This window comes from Notolabrus celidotus, chromosome 2 (genome assembly GCF_009762535.1).
Source record: "Notolabrus celidotus isolate fNotCel1 chromosome 2, fNotCel1.pri, whole genome shotgun sequence".
In the NCBI taxonomy this organism is placed as follows: Eukaryota; Metazoa; Chordata; class Actinopteri; order Labriformes; family Labridae; genus Notolabrus; species Notolabrus celidotus.
Window position 1 is genome coordinate 9,861,959 of NC_048273.1, and position 18,393 is coordinate 9,880,351.

At 45.2% G+C, this 18,393-nt stretch overlaps 2 protein-coding genes across 6 annotated transcripts in view; one reads left to right on the plus strand and one right to left on the minus strand.

Annotated features, from left to right (window-relative positions):
• The window catches only part of ralgps2 (Ral GEF with PH domain and SH3 binding motif 2), a 79,812-nt gene that overhangs the window by 47,537 nt on the left and 13,882 nt on the right, over positions 1–18,393 (plus strand). The window lies entirely within an intron of this gene.
• The window catches only part of angptl1a (angiopoietin-like 1a), a 20,520-nt gene continuing 2,211 nt past the window's right edge, over positions 85–18,393 (minus strand). Inside the window, exons 2-6 of one of the 2 annotated variants that reach the window (XM_034704050.1) lie at positions 10,059–10,316; positions 9,348–9,965; positions 3,845–4,038; positions 2,740–3,010; positions 85–2,638 (exon numbers count right to left, since the gene is read on the minus strand). In XM_034704050.1, the coding sequence (XP_034559941.1) occupies positions 2,451–2,638; positions 2,740–3,010; positions 3,845–4,038; positions 9,348–9,965; positions 10,059–10,248 (1,461 nt within the window). In that variant the 5' untranslated portion in view covers positions 10,249–10,316 and the 3' untranslated portion in view covers positions 85–2,450. Of the gene's footprint in view, positions 2,639–2,739; positions 3,011–3,844; positions 4,039–9,347; positions 9,966–10,058; positions 10,317–18,393 lie in introns of those variants that run through there. The other variant, XM_034704051.1, reaches the window with a different exon arrangement.

The following is an 18,393-nucleotide window of genomic DNA, read 5'->3' on the forward strand; positions in this document are numbered from 1 at the left end:
ATTTTACACACTGAAATATTTCAGCTTTAACATTCATAAATCTGTCCGACTCTCAACTCTGAGTTATAGGAAGTCAAACACAGGTCGTGTTTATAAAGATTTTAATTTGAGTAGGATGAAACAGGAAGTCTGAGTGAGTGTGTGAGTGTGTGCGTATGTGTGTGTGTACATGGATAACACATGAGACTATATGATATGATATATACCATAAATACACTGATAAATAACAAAGAATGGCAGAGTGAGAACACTGGACATTTGGCCTGAGTAGAGTCACACCTTCTTAAATTACCTTCACATATAAAGCCAAAGATATTTACACACCACAGCTCAGCCTCGTGCTCGTCAGACACACTCGTTCCTGAAGAACAGACTGAAGGAGAAGAAGTGGACCTCGCTCCGGGGTTCACTGCTGCCGAATCTGAGACATCAGTGTTACAGTTTGGTCGTTGTCGTCTTGTTTTGGGCCAAGTAGTGAACATATCTCGACTGGAGCATTGTCATTTCCTCTTTGTCCTTGTGGTAGTGACCTGTCAATCACAGGTGGCCCCGCCCTAAATCCTCCCCGTACTTTATAGAAATGATAATTGATAGGAACTGATGGCGCTTCTCTAGATACTCAAAGACGATCTATTGGTCTCTATAGAGTCTAAAACCATAATTTTTATCAGTATATAAACGTTTATTTCTACTGCAGTAATTGACATTTTAACATGGAGCTCTATGGAGATCGACTCACTTTTGGAGACCGCCTCAAGTGGGAACTCAGGGAACTGCAGCTATTTCACTTAATGTTCCATCACCGGGGTTTGTCGTTTGGTGGAGACAATATTTTGTGCATTTATCCTCACTGGAGGATGTTGCAGTAGTGATTTGTCAATCACAGGTAGCCTCGCCCTAAATCCTTCCCTCCTTTTGGTCTGTTTGTATCCAAAGAGACTAAAACCATAATTTGTACCATGCTGTAAACATTTTGCACAAATTGACATTTTAACATGGAAGTCATAGGAGTTGATTCACTTTTGGAGACAGCCCCAAGTGGATACTCAGAGAACTGCAGTTCTGCAATGGCTTAATGTTCCAACACCGGGGTTTATCGCCTTGTGGAGGCACTATTTTAAGCATCTGTCCTTTTTGGCAGGATGTTGTGGTAGTGATCTATCAATCCCAGGTAGCTCCGCCCCTAAATCCTCCCCTTCTTTTGGTCTATTTGTCTCTATAGAGACTAAAACCATAATTTGTACCAGGCTGTAAACACTTGTTTCTGCTACTCAAATTGATATTTTAACATGCAGCTCTATGTGGATTGGCTCACTATTGGAGACAGGCTCTTGTGGACACTCAGGGAACTGCAGTTGTGGTTATTTTTGGCCTTTCACACCTTTATTTATAGAGAAGAGGACAGTAGCTAGGGTAGAAAACCAGGGGGAGAATTGGGGAATCACATTTGGGAAAGGGGCCGCAGGCTGGAATGAAACTCGGGCCGCCCACTATATTTGTGGGAAACTTAACCATTAGGCTAAATCTACGCCTGGAACTGCAGCACTGGCACTTCTGCATGCTTCATGTTCCAACACTGGAGTTTGTCAGTTGGTGGAGACACTGTTTTGTGCACCTGTCCTTGCTGGCAGGGTGTTGTAGTGACCTGTCAATCACAGGTAGCTTCGCCCCTAACTCCTCCTATTCTGTCTCGTCTCTGTGACTTTAAATAGGACCACCATTTACAAAATGAACATTGTGCTGTATCGAAGAACACTTAAAACTAGATGAAATATTTCCTGAGGGAATAAATCAATTTGGAAGGATGAGCATCATCTCCTAGATTCACGCCCCCTGCTGGACATTATGGGGACTGCAGGTTTAAGGCACTTCTGTGTTTGCATCAAAACCAAAAGGCCAGGTCCACTTCTTATCACCGGTCTGTGCCTCATGGGTTCCATTTAGTGTCATATTAAAGTCCAACACATCAAGAAAACATCAGACATAAGGTTACCTGCTCTAACTGGAGACACAACTTAAAATCACATCACTGAAATGCTACCACAGTCAAACATCCCAGGACACCCAGGACACCCAGTACACCCAGGACACCCAGTACACCCAGCCCCCTCAGGTATAAATAGTCACAGTTAGCTGCTCAGAAGAAGTCTCTTGTTTTCCCTTTAGTACAAACAGAGGGGGGGATATAAGACACACAGGGGGGTACTGGAAGGTCCCAGGAAGCCTGATTGACCAGATATAGCCAGACTGGCAGGAGGAGGAGGAAATAGTATCTTCATCTTAGAGTCAGTGGGGGAACTTTCCACAGCACAGAGTAAGACTGAGAGTTATAATTCTCTCGCCTCCATGTGAAAGGTCCTGGTCCTGGTTCAGCCTTTACTGAAGACAGAGGGTGGGTCAGATATAAGGAAGTAAACAAGGAGCATCTGAAGGATCCTCAGTCCGAGGGATCAGTCGATGGGTCTGATCAGGAGTCGGACCGACTTCAGGGAGTAGAAACCTCCTCCGTACTCGGCCCAGAAGATCCCGTCCTGAAATTTACTCCGGTAAACCCCCCCGCTGTACCAGACCCCGTTCAGATTGGTCTGTCCACACGCGTTGTACCACCAGCCGCCTTTATGGAAGTGAGCGCAGTTACCTGAGAAAGACAGAGACAGCGTCAGAAACAGGACAACAGGAGACTCACTTTATTAAATCAGGAGTTAAGACGCATTCAGGACTCGTCATCCCCCCTCCTACCAGAGAAGGCGTCCTTGTCCCGGTCCAGTGTAGTGAACTGTTTGCCGTTGTGGCTGCTGAACGAGTCGCCGGCGTTGCCTTGATAGGTGCCGAGTCTGAGCCGGTATCCGTCGCTTTCTGACTCCAGGCGGAAGCTGCTGTACTCGGCGTACACCTTCTTCCCCGTCCAGTCCTCCAGCTCCACCATCAGCTTGTAGTCGCCCTGCTTCCCCAGGTTGTAGATGTTAACCAGCCCGAGCCAGTGCTCGCCGTTTATGTTCCCGAATCCTTTCTGCAGGGAAAAAGAACCACAGAGCGTTATCTGTTATTCAGAGACGGTTATCTGTTAGTCATCTGCAGCTGTGGTTCAAGTTCAAACGCCAGAACAACAACTTCGAGGATTAATCTGAGTCCGTCACCGCTGTGGGTTTGCTGACTTCTTCTTCTGTGGTCACTGAAGTCGTGTCCAAGAAACACAAACAAAGCAGCAAAGTGTAGACGAGTGAATGAATCAAATCTGCTCCCAGTGAGACGTAATGAGTGTACGTCTGCTGTTTCTCACTTCTGATGAATGAGCCGACTGTCAGGAGGAAGTTTCTGCTAATCTGGCTTCAGGGAGGTCAATAAAAGTCAGAGCAGCAGAGACGCAGCTCTAATCCCACTCCAGACTCAAAGGATTCATTTCTCAATCTAATGAAATGACACAGAGGAAAACTCTCACATGAGCCTTATTAATGTTTTACAGAGAGAAGCAGTCATATTTGTCCGGCTGTAAATCTGTCATCTTGTGCTGCAGTGTTAATAAACTGTTAAACCCTGGATCACATCTCAAAGGCTGACACATGGAGGAGGGACGGAGGGATTGTTTGTACCCGGGGCGAGATGTGTTTCTGTCTCAGATCTCTGATCCTGTGGATCTGTGTGCGGCTCCCTGTGTGAGTTGTTCAATTTCATGGAGACATCTCTGAGTGGACCAAAACTAAACGATGAGGCGAGGACAAAACTCTTAAAACATCAACACCAGAAGTTGGAGATATCGATCTATCACCTCGAACTTAACCCAGCCGTCTCGCTGCTCATCGTCCCCTCTGAATAACCTTTGTCTGGGATAGGTTCCTGGTCTTACCTTGTAGTTCTCCCAGTTCCTGAAGAAGTTCACAGATCCATCCTTCCTCCTCTGTAACACCGTCCATCCTCCGTTATCGAGGCCGTGTTCACACCAGGCCTGGATCAGCTGATCGCTGCCGTCCGTCTTCAGCAGGTACATCCCGCTGGTGGTGTGTCCGGCCTGTCGCACCTGGAAACAGTCCCTGAAGGGGCCTGGGGGGGATCAGATAGTCATTAAATTCCTGTAGCATCATCCCCACTCTCCTTATCTGTCATTTTATCACAATTTATATTCCTATTATCATCAATCAATCAATCTTTATTTGTAAATCACCAAATCCCAACAAACATTCTCCTCAGACTCTTTCCAAACAGAGCAGGTCTAGACCGTACTCTTTGTTCTATTATTAACAAAGACCCAACATCAAGACAGGATCAGATCCAGTCCCATCTTACAGACAGGACTCAGTCTGATCTCATCTTAATCCACCATGAGCAGAGCACTTTGCAGCATTTAGCAAGTTACAGTGGCAAGGACAAACTTCCTTTAACAGGCAGAAACCTCCAGCAGGACCAGACTCGTGTTAGACACACATCTGGTGAGACTGTGATGGGGTTGAAGTATTATGATCCGGCTTTGTTACTAATCACCGGATTGTGTTAAATACAGATCACATACGTCAGATTAATCTGTGGAAAGGAAGGAAGAATGTTGTAAACTAGAAGAGGATTATTGACAGTGACATTGTAGATGAAGTTGACTTAAGGGTTGTGAAGAAATTAGATTTTTTTCCCCATGAAATATTTCACCAAATAACGTCACTTTTAGACATACAGTATATACTTTAAAGAAGCTGTTCGGGTCTTTATTTTAGGTGAATTGCAGCGCCCCCTGTGGACAGAGTTTGTAGTCCCATTTAGAGCTCTGGTTATCTGGGTTTAGTAATCTTTGAAAAAAGTTGATGCAAATTGATTGAATTCCAAAACCAGATAAGTCTCCTGAGTAAACCTTATCCACAACTGTTCCCAAATCTGTTTCTGTGATCTTCAGAAGAAGACAAATATTAATTAGTAGCTTTTGTGTAGAGAGAATTTCTGTCCCTGTTCTTACAGACTGAGTCCTTATAAAGCCGTCCTCCGACAGATTTACAGTCACTTTTATCCACTTGAACAAATTCACCTGGCTGAACCATAAACTGAAGAGGAGGTCTCCTTTTATCATGCATGTTAAAGTCATCTTCCTCAAAAGCTGAGCAGTGAGGGGACGTCTGTTCGACCCTAACTGGAGAAATATCTCCAAACATCCATCAGTCTGCAGTCAGGCATCTGAAGAGCTGAATCTGATAATTCACATAGATCAGCCTTCACATGGAGCCCTGCAGCAGCTGAACCAGGACCAGCTTATTTCCTCTGTGTCCCCAGTGTCCACAGCTACAAACCAGTATGAACACCAGCTTTGTTTGGGGCCCTCGGGGGCCCAAAGGTCCATGAAGATGGTTTTCTCAGCTGAGCGTAGGGGCACACACTCAGCCTGCACAGATACCCAGAGCTCTAACTGCACCAGGTTTTATTTTCCTAACAATAACACATCAGATGTGTCAGTCAGGGAGTTGACCCGTCCTTTCCTTAGCCTCCTCTGTCACTCTCTCATCAGTCTCTCCAAACACAGCGCTCAGGTACAGGCTGAAAAATAAACCAAGTCATCACCTCGTGGTTGGAGAAGGACTCAAACAGACTAAACTGTGGTCACAGTGTGTTTACTTTAAGAGTGAATCTGTATGAAAGAAAGCGCGTGAGTGCTCTGCAGCAACCTCCTGAAATGAAACCAATGCAGAGGTGCAAAAACCTGCAGTTCCTCCAACGTCCACAAGGGGCCGTGATCAAAAGAGAGTCAGCCCCCATAGAGTCCCATGTTAAAATGTCCAACTTTAGCTCATTTCATGATATGTGAAGACTGTACAGCTAAATTATTTTTAAACTCAGCGTTTATAGCATGCAAAAAGTTCTGCATAATTAGGGGCGTGGATGATTTGGCTGACAGGTGTGTGTTGTAGCTGTTTGACAGGAGGCATAAAGCTTGTCTGAACTCACAGGAAATGAAAGTAAATCGGATTTTAATCCATCTCAGAGGAAGGTTTCGTCCTGATCACTTTTTTTCATGGAGCCGAGTTTGTCTAGTCATATTTTAGATTCACATATCTCAGGTGTTCAGATTGAGAGCTTTGTTTCAGTCACAGATAACCTGAGAGTGTGAGGATGTGTAAACCTCGGCATGCAGAATATTACATATCTCAGTTTTTGTGAGCTCTGCCTGAATAATGAACTCTAAAATGTTCACCAGGAGGTAAACCAGAGAACACTCGGTCCTGTTTTTCACCTCTGAGTGGTGCCGTGTAACCTCCCCCACCTCCTCACAGTCTGTCTTTTCTTCCTCTGGGGTTCTTTCTCTGTGAAGGCTTTTACAATCAGCCCCTTCTCCTCTCTGCTCTGTGACCCTGAAACATCATTGAGTACGTCCTCTGAGGTGAAAGTCACTTTAAAAACCTTTGGTATTGTAACAGTTTCCACTCTGATGCTGCAGAAACAGTGAAGTGAGATTTTATGGATAATTTTCACACGTCAACCATTTTTACAGTGATGTCTTAATCAGGAGGGACAGTTTGAGCGGCGTCTAGTGAGGTCTGTGTGAAAATGGCTAAATGGAAGCCATTCTTGTGTTCCGGCTCTTCACTTCAGAAAGCAACAAATGGGCTGATGGATTAGTCAGGATCCCCAAAGCAAATACACAAAGGATACAGGGACTGGAATTAGGATTATATCCACTATGAAGAAAGTAAAATCACCAGGCGCCAGCAATCTAGACTCTGATATGATACAGGTTCAAATCGACTGATATCAATACCAGTTTCAGTACCAGGGGAACAAAAATGATCTCCTGGGAACCCAAAACTGGTTAACTTTGTTTCTTTTGATTTCCAACCTGCACAGAGACTAATATTTGACTGTTAAGAGTAATGAAAGGCTAAATAAATGAGGTTATTCCTCAAAATACAAAATATTCCTCTGAGTTTTCCGTATTAACGCATTTTCTCATTTTGGTCATTTTAAGGGCGTCTTCTTTTCGTGCACTTGTTTACAGCCTACAGTCAACTGTCCACAGGTCGGGACTGATGAACATAAAGACGCCAAAAAGACTTCAATAAACATCAGTATTTGCCGACCTGTGAACGAGGAGAGTTAGCGGTGTAGTGTCAGTGATGGAGGGCGGAGCAGAGAGACACACAGGAAGAACAGCGACTACAGTAGTAAACAAATAAAGCCCAGAATCTTCCTGCACGTCAGTGTTTATACCTTCTTTTAAAGCGTAACTGCTGCAAAAATAATCTGGATATACCTTCGCATTTGTTTTCCCAGAGTTGTCTTTTTCACTTAATCTCTATGTAGATCGAACACCTTGCTCTCTACGCCATGTTAGCTACTTTGAGGTAGCTAACATGGCGTAAAGCCTAACAATAACACAAGTGTTAGCTTTAATAGTTTAATAATCTGCTGACAAAGTAATACATTTTCTTGTGCAAACGTCAAAAAGAATCTAAAGTTGTTTCAAACCTACATGTTAGCTCTTTTAAGATGTTTTGAATTGTGATTGTAAATGACTGTTTTTTATTGTTATTATGTGTGGACCCCAGGAAGACTAGCGACCATGTTGTGGAAGCTAATGGGGATCCGATAAATAAAGAATAAAGCTCAATAGTGGCTGAATCCTATTCAGTCACTCCAGGAAGTTGCGATTTCGCGATCGCAACTATCAACGCAAATTCAACCAATCAGTGCGATTTTTTTCGCGGCCTTGAAATTTGCCCCTGTACGTCATCGGTTTCGTCATCAATTTCACTTCCTTGTAACATAAACATAAGTCCTCACTTGATCGGCACTTTTCAACAGCAAAACACGCACAGAGAACGGGTGAAAAGAGAGGGGACAGCAGGCAGGACAAGTGACCATGACAATGTTGTTATTTATAGATACTAGAGTTATTATCTGAGGGGCGCAGTGTTAGCTTGGTCTCTACCTGCAGCAGGTGTGCTTTATAAACCAGCTCTCCTCACCTCCATGCATCTGTCTCATCTTCATTGATGATTTTTACCCCCGGTGTGTGTTAGTGACAAAGACACAACCGGTGGTTGTCTGTTTAATATTTGACGTTATTGCTGCTATTACCGTAAAAAGCTCCCGTCTACAGCTTGATTGAATCCAGTTTGGTGAAACATCAGACACATTCAGTAAGTTTTGATCAACTCCTAGTCATCAAAGATGCAGATTCATTTCAGAGTGCCATGAACTGACTGACTGTGCCTCTGTCGCTGCTGAATTTAGCGTGAGATGTTATTGGGGGGAAAAAAGCAACAAAAAAAAATTGCAACTTTCACCGCAATTTTTTCAAAAAGCTGTCGCAAATTCTGGCTTTTTGGGCCGCAACTATCACAAAAAAATCCTGTGAAATCCTGGAGGGACTGCCTATTGCTAACGTGGCCTGATGTCTGCATACTTTTTAGTTTCTGTTGTTTTTGTGTTTCCTGATCAATCAGAAGAAGTGAAATCATAATTTGTCCAACGACCTCCCAGTGAATTTGGTCCGTTAGAGAGTAAACTTTTATCATTTGGCGTATTGATTTGCTAAATCGTTGTCTCTAATGGCGCTCAGCGAGAGTAATGATGTCTCAGAGGTTCAGATATCTGATTTAATCCTCGACAGGGGAGTAATCTTTACTTCGACATTCCTCCCAGCAGAATTGCGTCACTGACAAAGAAACTCCCCAACAGTATTAAAACAGATCGTCTTTCATTCACCGATCTGTCAGAGAGACATGATGAATGATTGCCTCCATTTCAGCATCTGGTTGTGTAACCCCTGTCAGCGTGCCCCGCCACGCTCTAATCAGCAGCCATAATACAACAGCTCTAACCAGGAGACGTTTCCAAGTAGCATCTAGCTTCACTAATTGGTTTCATATTGGAGATGATGGTCCTCAGATGTCAGAAATCACAGCCGAGTCTGAACTACCTCGGAGGGTTTATCTGATGGGATTGTTTTGTCTACGAGTCTGACTCCATGGACTCGTTTCTCAGATGTTAGCTGAGAGCTACTTTGCCTCCTCTTTAAATCTTCATTGAGCAGATATAAATTTACTAAACCCTTGCAGTACAGACTTGTTCCCTTTTCTTCAAATTCTCGAGTTGTTCAGAGATCTAATCCAAACCTGCTAATTTACTACATATGCTCAGAGCTGTGCAGCCAACACAGGCGGCCAAGTGGGAACCAGAGGAATGTATGACTTCACTGCTGCTGCTGCCGCTGCTGCCAGAGAGCCCGCTCACTTATACCAGCAGCCATCCAGGGGGATCGAACGTTAGCAGCCATGAGGAGATCTAATGAGGATAATTACTCACAGGGACATTTATCTCTGCTCGTCGTCCTCTTTGATCCCTGTTAGTTTATTCGATGTAAGTCTGGTACGTACCATCAGAAGTCAGCGTTCCCTGAGGTGGAGGATTGATCCCAAAGGGGCTCACAGTTGGAGAGTCCATGCGAGATCCTCTGGTGAAGGCCCGGTTGTTGTTGTCCCTTTGTATCTCGTTGGTGAACCGGTTGTTGACAGGTAGGTTCTGTGGTACTACCTGGACCAGCGGGGGGACCACAGGCAGCTCGCCCCGTCCTACCGTCCTGAGACACTGCTCCTCCAGAGCGGCGATCAGGATGGACTGGTTGTTGACCACCCCGGCCATCGAGGCGAAGCGACCCTCCAGCTCCTTGTACCTGGAGGCCAGTCTCATCATCTCTGAGGTCACGTTGAGGACGCGGTTCTCCAGCTGGGCCAGCTCCAGAGAGTTGTCTCTCTTCCTGATGATCTCATGCAGCAGCTGCATGTAGAGCTGCGTCACCCTGGAGTTCATGTTCCTGCTCTCTTTCCGCAGCAGCTTCATCTCGTTCACCAGGTTACCGTCCACGTCCACCACCAGCTGCAGCGTCTCGATCTCACGCCGCTGCTTGTTCAGCACCTCCCTCACATCTGCGATATCCATGCGGGTCACTCGGTCCTTGTCGGGCTCGGGGCCTGTGGTGCTGGCACAGATGGGACCTGTTGACAGATGAGAGTTATTCAGGAGGAGCTCTTTGTGTTTTAAAGTAACTCAGTCACGGTGGATTAGATGATCTGATAAAAGGTTTGGACCTGTGATCCTCTGCTCAGGTACCAGAAAGGTGTAGGAGCACTTCTTAGCATCCGGGTTGAAGGGGGCTCTCTTGCTCCTGTGCAGAGGAGCTCCTGCGGTCCTCCGGGCCTCCCTGGAGCTCCTGCAGGAACTCTGCTCCCAAAGGGAGAGACAGAGCAGGGCACACAGGCTCCATGTCGGCCCCTGCATCGCTGCTGGCTGGTTTGACGGATAGATGGACGGGTACTGGTGCTCGCTATGAGTCGGCCCAGGCCTCCCTGTAAGAAACAAAAACCTGTGAAACAGACACGTCTTTGTGTACAGAAGCTAACAAAGGAGCAGGGTCGGTGTTGATTGTGTGTTTCAGAGGAAATGACTGCCAGACATGTAAACAGAGCGACTGGATGCAGTAATCCAGATCTTCACAGTTGGTCAGTGTGTTCAGCTCAGAGCTCTTTGTGTGGAAACACTGAAGGAAAGAGAAATGTTCAGCTTTGAGGACGAGGTCTGCTTTCTGTCTCAGTTATTCTCCCGCTGACAGACATCACATTTCTCTGAGAGCCTGCCTCCCCCATTAAAAGATAACTGCTTCAGAGCAGCTGGTTGTGCTTTATCTTCCACACCTCTCCGTACTCTTTATGTGTTTCACCCCAGGAATAACGCGGCCCTCTCTCATCTTCTTATCTCGACTGTAGACACTCAGAGATCTATTTCCACCTCAGGAAATATTCGAACAAACCTCCAGCAAAGCCACTGAAGCATGACGACTCTCTCACCAGCTGCTCCGTACTTTAGACGGAAATATATATAAATACATTCAGAGTTTCATACATTTAAAGCAGGTACATGATGTTGTCTGAAATCGTTACTTGGTCCCTGAATAGAATCTATTATATCGTATCAAGGCAGACTTTGGCAAATATCACATAGTCGTCCAAAGAATAAACGTCTTGTATCATGATGACACTGGTTCTCTACAGATGTGTCTAACATTAGTCTGGTTTTGCTTGAGGTTTCTCCCTGTTCAAAGAAATTTTGTCCTTGCTGCTGTAACTTGCTAAATGCTGCAAAGTGCTCTGCTCATGGTGGATTAAGATGAGATCAGACTGAGTCCTGTTTGTAAGATGGGACTGGATCTGATCCGGTCTTGATGTTGGGTCTTTGTTAATAATAGAACATAGAGTACGGTCTAGACCTGCTCTGTTTGGAAAGAGTCTGAGGAGAACGTTTGTTTTGATTTGGCGCTTTATAAATAAAGATTAATTGATTAGTTGTTTAGTCCTTGTTTGTTCCAACTTCAGTTTCATTTAGTCAAAAAAAGAAGCTTTGTATCGCTGACTTTCACACTTGTTTGGGGGTAGTTCGGATGCAGACTAAAATCAAAACATCTGATTTATTTATCTCTCTTTAATCATGATTTGTTCCTTATGGCTTCATAAACTTTATTCAACTTCCTGCTACGTCTGGGGTTAGTCCCATGTGTTTTAATCAGATTTTTCCTGCCAGCCTCCAAGTAACATTTCTGCAAGAAGTTGGGGTGAGCCGGTCTGAGGGTGTTGCAGAAAATATTTAGCAAAATTCATTAAGAGCAGCATACATAGCATGCAAAATGTCTTCATAGAGTTGGTCTCTGCTGCTTCATGCAACCTTATGTTGAGACTGTAGTTCTGTGTGCTTTTGATGTCACCGTGCCCTCCTCCACCAGTAAAACACATCCAGACCTCGATCTGATGCAGCTTCTCGTAAGATGAGTCAAACGGCTGCACGTGGCTCCAAACATCGAGCACGGATCAGTGAGAGAAAAGTAAGAAAGCTCTCCAGACTTATCCCTGATGGTTGTATTTACTGCTCCTCATCAGAGGTCTCTGGTCTGGGTCTGAGTTAGTCTAGTCCTCTTAATCTGCTCCATAACGCCCCAGTCATTCTCTGTTCAGAGCCACATTATTAAGCCCTGCTCCCACCCTGAAGCTCGGCCCCGTGCGTCTCTGGATGACGTTATTGTGGTTCAGCAGGAATGCTGGCCGCCGTGTCCCTTGGAGCGGGGCTGAGGGGCGGCAGTATTTCAGCTCGCTCTCCGTGATTGAATGCTGCGTGTGCGTGACCATCCAGAGACATTCTTCATTTTCAGGCTGCCATGTTTTTACATAACCAGGTTTTGTATCCTCGCTGACCTCAGAGAGAGCTGCTGATGACTTTAGCAGCAGTGTCAGCACCATCGCTAGACTCTGACTGACTGGTCCCTGCTGCTGGGGTCCCCTCGGAGTCCACCACACTCAGCATCATGTACAGTCACACACAACCCCCCGACACGAACAGGACAGGAAGCAGTCAAGCTCATACATCAGCTGGCAACTCCTCTATCTACATCTCGTTCCTGTCTTCCCCCCTCCACTCTATTTCCTGTGTTCTGGAGCCAGGTTTCCTCCTGGGTGGGGGGTTATTTGGAGCCTGGGGTCCTCCTGTGGGTTTTGTTTCTGAAGCCGGGTTTCCTTCTTAATGGGGGCATTTCTGGAGCAAGATCTCGGGCTTAATGGGGAACCTGGTTTTCTCTTTGCCGTGGTTTCTTGTGCATCTCAGAGCCAGGTTTCCTTCTTGATGGGGACTCTTGTGGAGCAAGGGTTGTTCCTGTTTTGGGTCTTCTAGAGCCTGGTTTTCCACTGGGTTTGGGGTTCTTATGGATCAAGATTTCCTCCTTCATGGGGGATATTGGATATTTTCCATTTTTTTCTGGAGCAAGGTTTCTTTCTAGATCAGGGTTTATACGGGTCCAGGTTGCCCCCTTGATTGGGTCTTTGGAGCCCTGGTTTCTTATGGAGTTGGGGTTTTTGTGGAGCGTCTGTGCCGGTTGGGAGCCACGGTTCCTCCTGGTTTTGAGTTATTGTGGATTCAGGTTCCTGCCTGTGTAGGCTGTTGGTGGAGCTACCTTTTCTGACCCAGGTTTTCATCCTGGTTGTGATACTCATGGATCAAGGTTTACCTGTGGGTGAAGGGTTTTTGTAGCTCTTTTGAAGCTTGGTTTTCTCTTTGACGGGTGCTTTTACATCTTGGCTTGTGTATCTTGGAGCCAGGTTTCCTTCTTGTTGGGGGTTCCTGTGGAGCAAGGGTTTTTCCTCTAAGGGGATTTTTGGCGCCAGAAGTTTGAGCTCTGTTGAGCCAGAGTTACTCTTGGTGGAGGGTTTCTGGAGTGAGGTTTTCCATTTTAGGTTTTGGCTCTCCTGGGACTGGTTTCCTCCTTGGGTTTTTGTTAGATATATTGTAGAACGTGGATTTCAACAAGTTGGGGGCCCTTTTAGTGCCGAGGTTTACAGTGGCTGCTTATTCTCAAGAGATGCAAATTCAGAAAAACAAGCAAATGTCCAAAACCAAGTGTGAAGGCGGAAAAGCAACACAAGTAAATAAAAAGACAAGCTGCAAAAATCTGAAACAACTACATCAACGGTAACCACACTTTAAACACAAACAATGCAAATCCAAAAACACCAAACCAGAAAACAACTCCCCCTAAAAAAACAATGCATCAAGTTTTGCGTCTCTTGAGCTTTGCAGCTTATCTCTTATAAAGAATATCAATCACTCTTCAGTCTCTGTAAACCTCAGCTTCAGCAGAGTCCCCAGCTGGCAGAATTCCCCCTCACCACCGCCATGGAGTTCCTCCTGGTTTGGGGTTTACTGTACTCAGGTTTGAGGTTTCCTCCAGGACAGGGTTCTGGTTCAGCGAGGTTTCATTCAGGGAGAGGGGCTCTTCTAAAGGTTGGTTTCCTCCGCGGTCTGGGTTTTTGTTCCAGAGCCTGGGTTTTTCTTTGGTGGGGGCTCTCCCAGCGTCCTCCTGGGTGGGTCTTCAGAGTCTGAAGGTTTTTTCATGGAAACACATCGAATCAAAGACATTCCAGCGTACACGGAGGGGTCACCAGAGTGTCGTGAAGTTTAATGCTTTTTAGGTTTTTCCTCAGAACGAGCGAGCGGCTCCTTTCTTCTGACCCACAAACCGGAGCTAAACGCTGCTGAGGGGCACTCGGATCGGGCCGGGGGTCTGTGAGCCATAAAGAGCTCACCTGGGAGAGTAAAAGTTTATGGATGTGGATATATCTCCACTTGCTGAAGTTGTTGAAGTTGCAGTCTGTGTGTTTGGAGACTGAACTTCTTTCTGTTCGCTGGGAATCAGAGCATTAATGATTCATGTTGGATTGAAGTTTGCAGCTGCTTTACGTGACCCTCAGTTCAGGTTCAGGTTCAGGTTCAGCAGAGATGGAAGCGAAATAAAAGTCCTGATGAGGCTCCAGGTTTTGTTTCCCAACAGGTTGGCTGAAGTCTGACAGAACGGTTTTGAGGTTATCTGTATTTAAATATGTTAAGAGGTTTGGTGCAGCGTGTGCACAGTATTTTATTGCTGAGACAAAACTCTGTTAAGTGTGTGGGATGATTTAGATTTAGCGAGGGTCTCCTGGTACGATCAGCGGATACAGGAATCCTGAGCTGCGTGCACGGTTTCTGCAGACAGAGGCTGACAAGAACGAGAAACAGATGAAACACTCATTTTTTAAGTGTTTTCTCTCCTTGTTTACTTCCTCTCCTTATCTTTCTTCCTCTTGTTTTCAAATACCACCATCCTCTCCTCTCCTCTCTTCCCTCTCCTTTATTCCCCCTCTGGCTCCCTCTTTGTGTAACAGCAACTCACTGAAGCAGCAGGTAAAGAGAGACAGATCTGTGTGTGGGTATCAGACGGGAATGATTCTCCTCTGCAGGTCATCAGAGAGGAAATGAGACTCATAAGAAGTTATTCAGCTGCTTGGTTTCACAGTTTAATGAGTGTTTGGGGTTTTAATCATGCAGACACAGTCATGTGACGCACTCAGGATTCAGGTCAGTGTATGTGTGTTACAGGAGAAACCCTCCAGCTGCAGGACAAACACTGCAGACAGCTGATGGATCTGAATCCACATGGAACGGTTTCTCCTCCACTGATGTTCTTGTTTTTTAAATGAATCTTTTATTTATACCACAGAGTTCATGAGCTTTCAAACTTAGTCGCCCCCGCATCCCTCCCTACAACAGGGACAAGGTCTAAAACAAAGACCGGATGGACCTGATCTTTAGGTCCTCGGGCAGCACTGCATTAAAAACAGACATGACTCTGTAGTGGAAGTCACTGCAATAAAAACAGACATGACTCTGTAGTGGAAGTCACTGCATTAAAAACAGACATGACTCTGTAGTGGAAATATCTGAATGCACAGATGCAGGTTAAAACTGAACCATGCAAAGAGGAAACCATATATAAACCTGATCCAGAACCACAGAGACTTCTCTGGACCTGAGCCCGTTTAAGATGGACTGGGGGGAAGTGGAAAACTGTCCTGTGGTCTGATGAATCAAAATCTGACATTCTTTTTGGAAATCATGGACGCTGTGTCCTCAACTCTACAGAGGAGAGAGACCACCTGGCTTTTTATCAGCTCACAGTTCAAAGCCAGCGTCCCTGATGGTATGGGGATCAGAAGAGTCCATGGCATGGGTAGCTTCCACATCTGTTAAGGCTCCATTAACGCTGAACAATATATACAGATTTAGGAGCAACATATGCTGCCATCCAGACAATGACGTCTTCAGGAAGACCTTTCATATTTCAGCAAGACAACGCCAAACCACATTCTGAACGTATTACAACAGCATGGCTCTGTAGTAGAAGAGTCCAGGTGCTGAACTGAAACATTTGGAGCATCATGCAGAGACTCTCACATTTGTTAAAGTCAATTTAAAATCAGTTTAACATTTTTAACCTGACCTACTGACGGAGAGTAAACCGTTCCTCAGCCCGGTCTGTTTTCCCCTCTCTTAGTGAAACCCTACACGTGTGCTGATGGGGGTGTCAGAGGTCAGCATGTGGGATTAGGCTGCAGCCCCACCCTTCCTCTACCTCACCCCCCCTCACCCGTGCAATCAATTGAGCTTTGTCGAAACCAACCCCCCCCCCCTCTTCCTCTCCCGCCACAACACAGACACACACAAATGCACAAACACACCATTCTCACACACTCCCCTGCATCAGTCATACTTTGTCAAGACAAGGACCCCGCTCTACCACACCCTGCTGCATCACTCCCTGACACTCACCCCTTCACACCCTTCAGGAGGATGAAGGACTCACTGACACAGACGTTCATGTAACCTGCACCTTCAGCACACTGTGTTTTATTTCTGCTCTGACTCTCACCTTCATCTCCCTCCTCTTCCTCCTCCTCCTGCACATGCTTCTTATTAGGACCCCCCCCCTCCTCCTCCTCCTCCTCCTCCTCCTCCTCTGTCGGTGACCTCCTGACCCCCCCTCTCTGTGCTGACCCGTCCACTCAGCTGTGTCCCTCAGCTCTCATTAGAGGCTTTAAATGAGCTGCAGACGCACACTACTGACTTTATCCACACACACTCCAAGTTTCGGTCCACACGCACACTTAACCCTTATTTACACACAATAAACACACTCCTGTCGTTATCCATAGACCATCACTTGTACTTTATTTATCCCAAACTGAGACACAGTTTCTGTTTTATCAGTCTGAGCTACAGTCATCTTGTAACAGTATAAAGAACATGATGGACAGTTGTTCGACCTGTGATTGCACGGCTCCCTGTCAGGCTGTTAAAAATCGAAAAGAGAAAGAGACAGAACGGACTCCTGTACCAAAAAAAAAAGCTGGTTTGTGATAAAAATTGGAAAAAAGCAAGCCCGACTTAATGCCTTAAGATCCCACCATCAAACCAACACATCATCGTTTTTTTTTACTTCTGTGGCAATCTGTTCTCAAAAGCTTGGACAGCAACTGAGTTATTTACTCTCATTTACAAAAAAGTGTCAATTATCGCCTTCATGTGGAAGAGGGTTTGGGCCACCAGTTATTTTAAAGTCCCACCTTTTTTTCCCAGAATTCTGTCTTGAAGATCAAAGACAACATTCTAGAATTCTGTCTTTAAAATCAGAGACAACATTCTAGAATTCTGCCTTTAAGAAGAAAGACAACATTCTAGAATTCTGTCTTTCAGATCAAAGACAACATTCTAGAATAATGTCTTTAAGACCAAAGACAACATTCTAGAATTCTGCCTTTCAGATCAAAGACAACATTCTAGAATAATGTCTTTAAGACCAAAGACAACATTCTAGAATTCTGTCTTGAAAGATCAAAAACAGCATTCTAGAATTCTGTCTTTAAGATCAAAAACAACATTCTAGAATTCTGTCTTGAAGATCAAAGACAACATTCTAGAATTCTGTCCTTAAGATCAAAGACAACATTCTAGAATTCTGTCTTTAGGATCAAAGACAACATTCTAGAATTCTGCCTTTATGATCAAAGACAACATTCTAGAATTCTGTCTTTGATGTCAGAATTCCAAGAGAAAAGTCAACATTCTGATGAAGAGTCAGATCTAAACTGATCCTGCTTTATCACTCTTAATATATCATCAATAACTAATTCAAAGTAAACTAGTCAGAAACATGAACCCATAGACATTAATCACGTGTAGGAGAAGCTCAACAGAGTGATAAAGGTATCGCTATTTCCACATGGGGTGCCAAAAACCAACACCAGCTCGCTCACAGGAGCTTCAGAGACATCAGTCCAAGCTGGATCATCATCAGATGACTGCTGCTGGGAGCCAGGAGAGCTCTCCACACAGACTGTTCTCATGCACACAGCCAACCTGCTGGAACGCTGGTGGACGTTTATAGCACATTTAAAATACTTCAAACTGAGATCAGAGAGAGTTTTATGGGAAGGCTGTTGGAGAGATAAACACGCTACTAACACAGGAAGTGATGTATGAGATGTTAAAACACAAAAAAGTGCTGAAATCATTAAGAAGATCTTAACAAATGTTGATCACATTTTCTATCATCAGTGGGCCTAGTGCGCGCGTGTGTGTGTGTGTGTGTGTGTGTGTGTGTGTGTGTGTGTGTGTGTGTGTGTGTGTGTGTGTGTGTGTGTGTGTGTGTGTGTGTGTGTGTGTGTGTGTGTGTGTGTGTGTGTGTGTGTGTGTGTGTGTGTGTGTGTGTGTGTGTAGGGGGGTGTTCTACCTTTACCTGCTGTTTATGAGCGTGACTTTGGAAGAAAAAACTGAGCGTGTGCGAGAGTTACAGTGAATGCTGTCATGTTAGCAGTTAGCTCGTGTAAAGGTTTCCCTCTGACCTGCATGACCCGCCCACATACCCCATGTGACCCGGCCAGGTGTCAAGGCAGGTCTCTCTCTCTCTCTCTCTCTCTCTCTCTCTCTCTCTCTCTCTCTCTCTCTCTCTCTCTTTCTCTCTCTCTGATTTATGACTTCACTTCAGGAGATGTTTTCTTAAACTTTCTGGTGTTC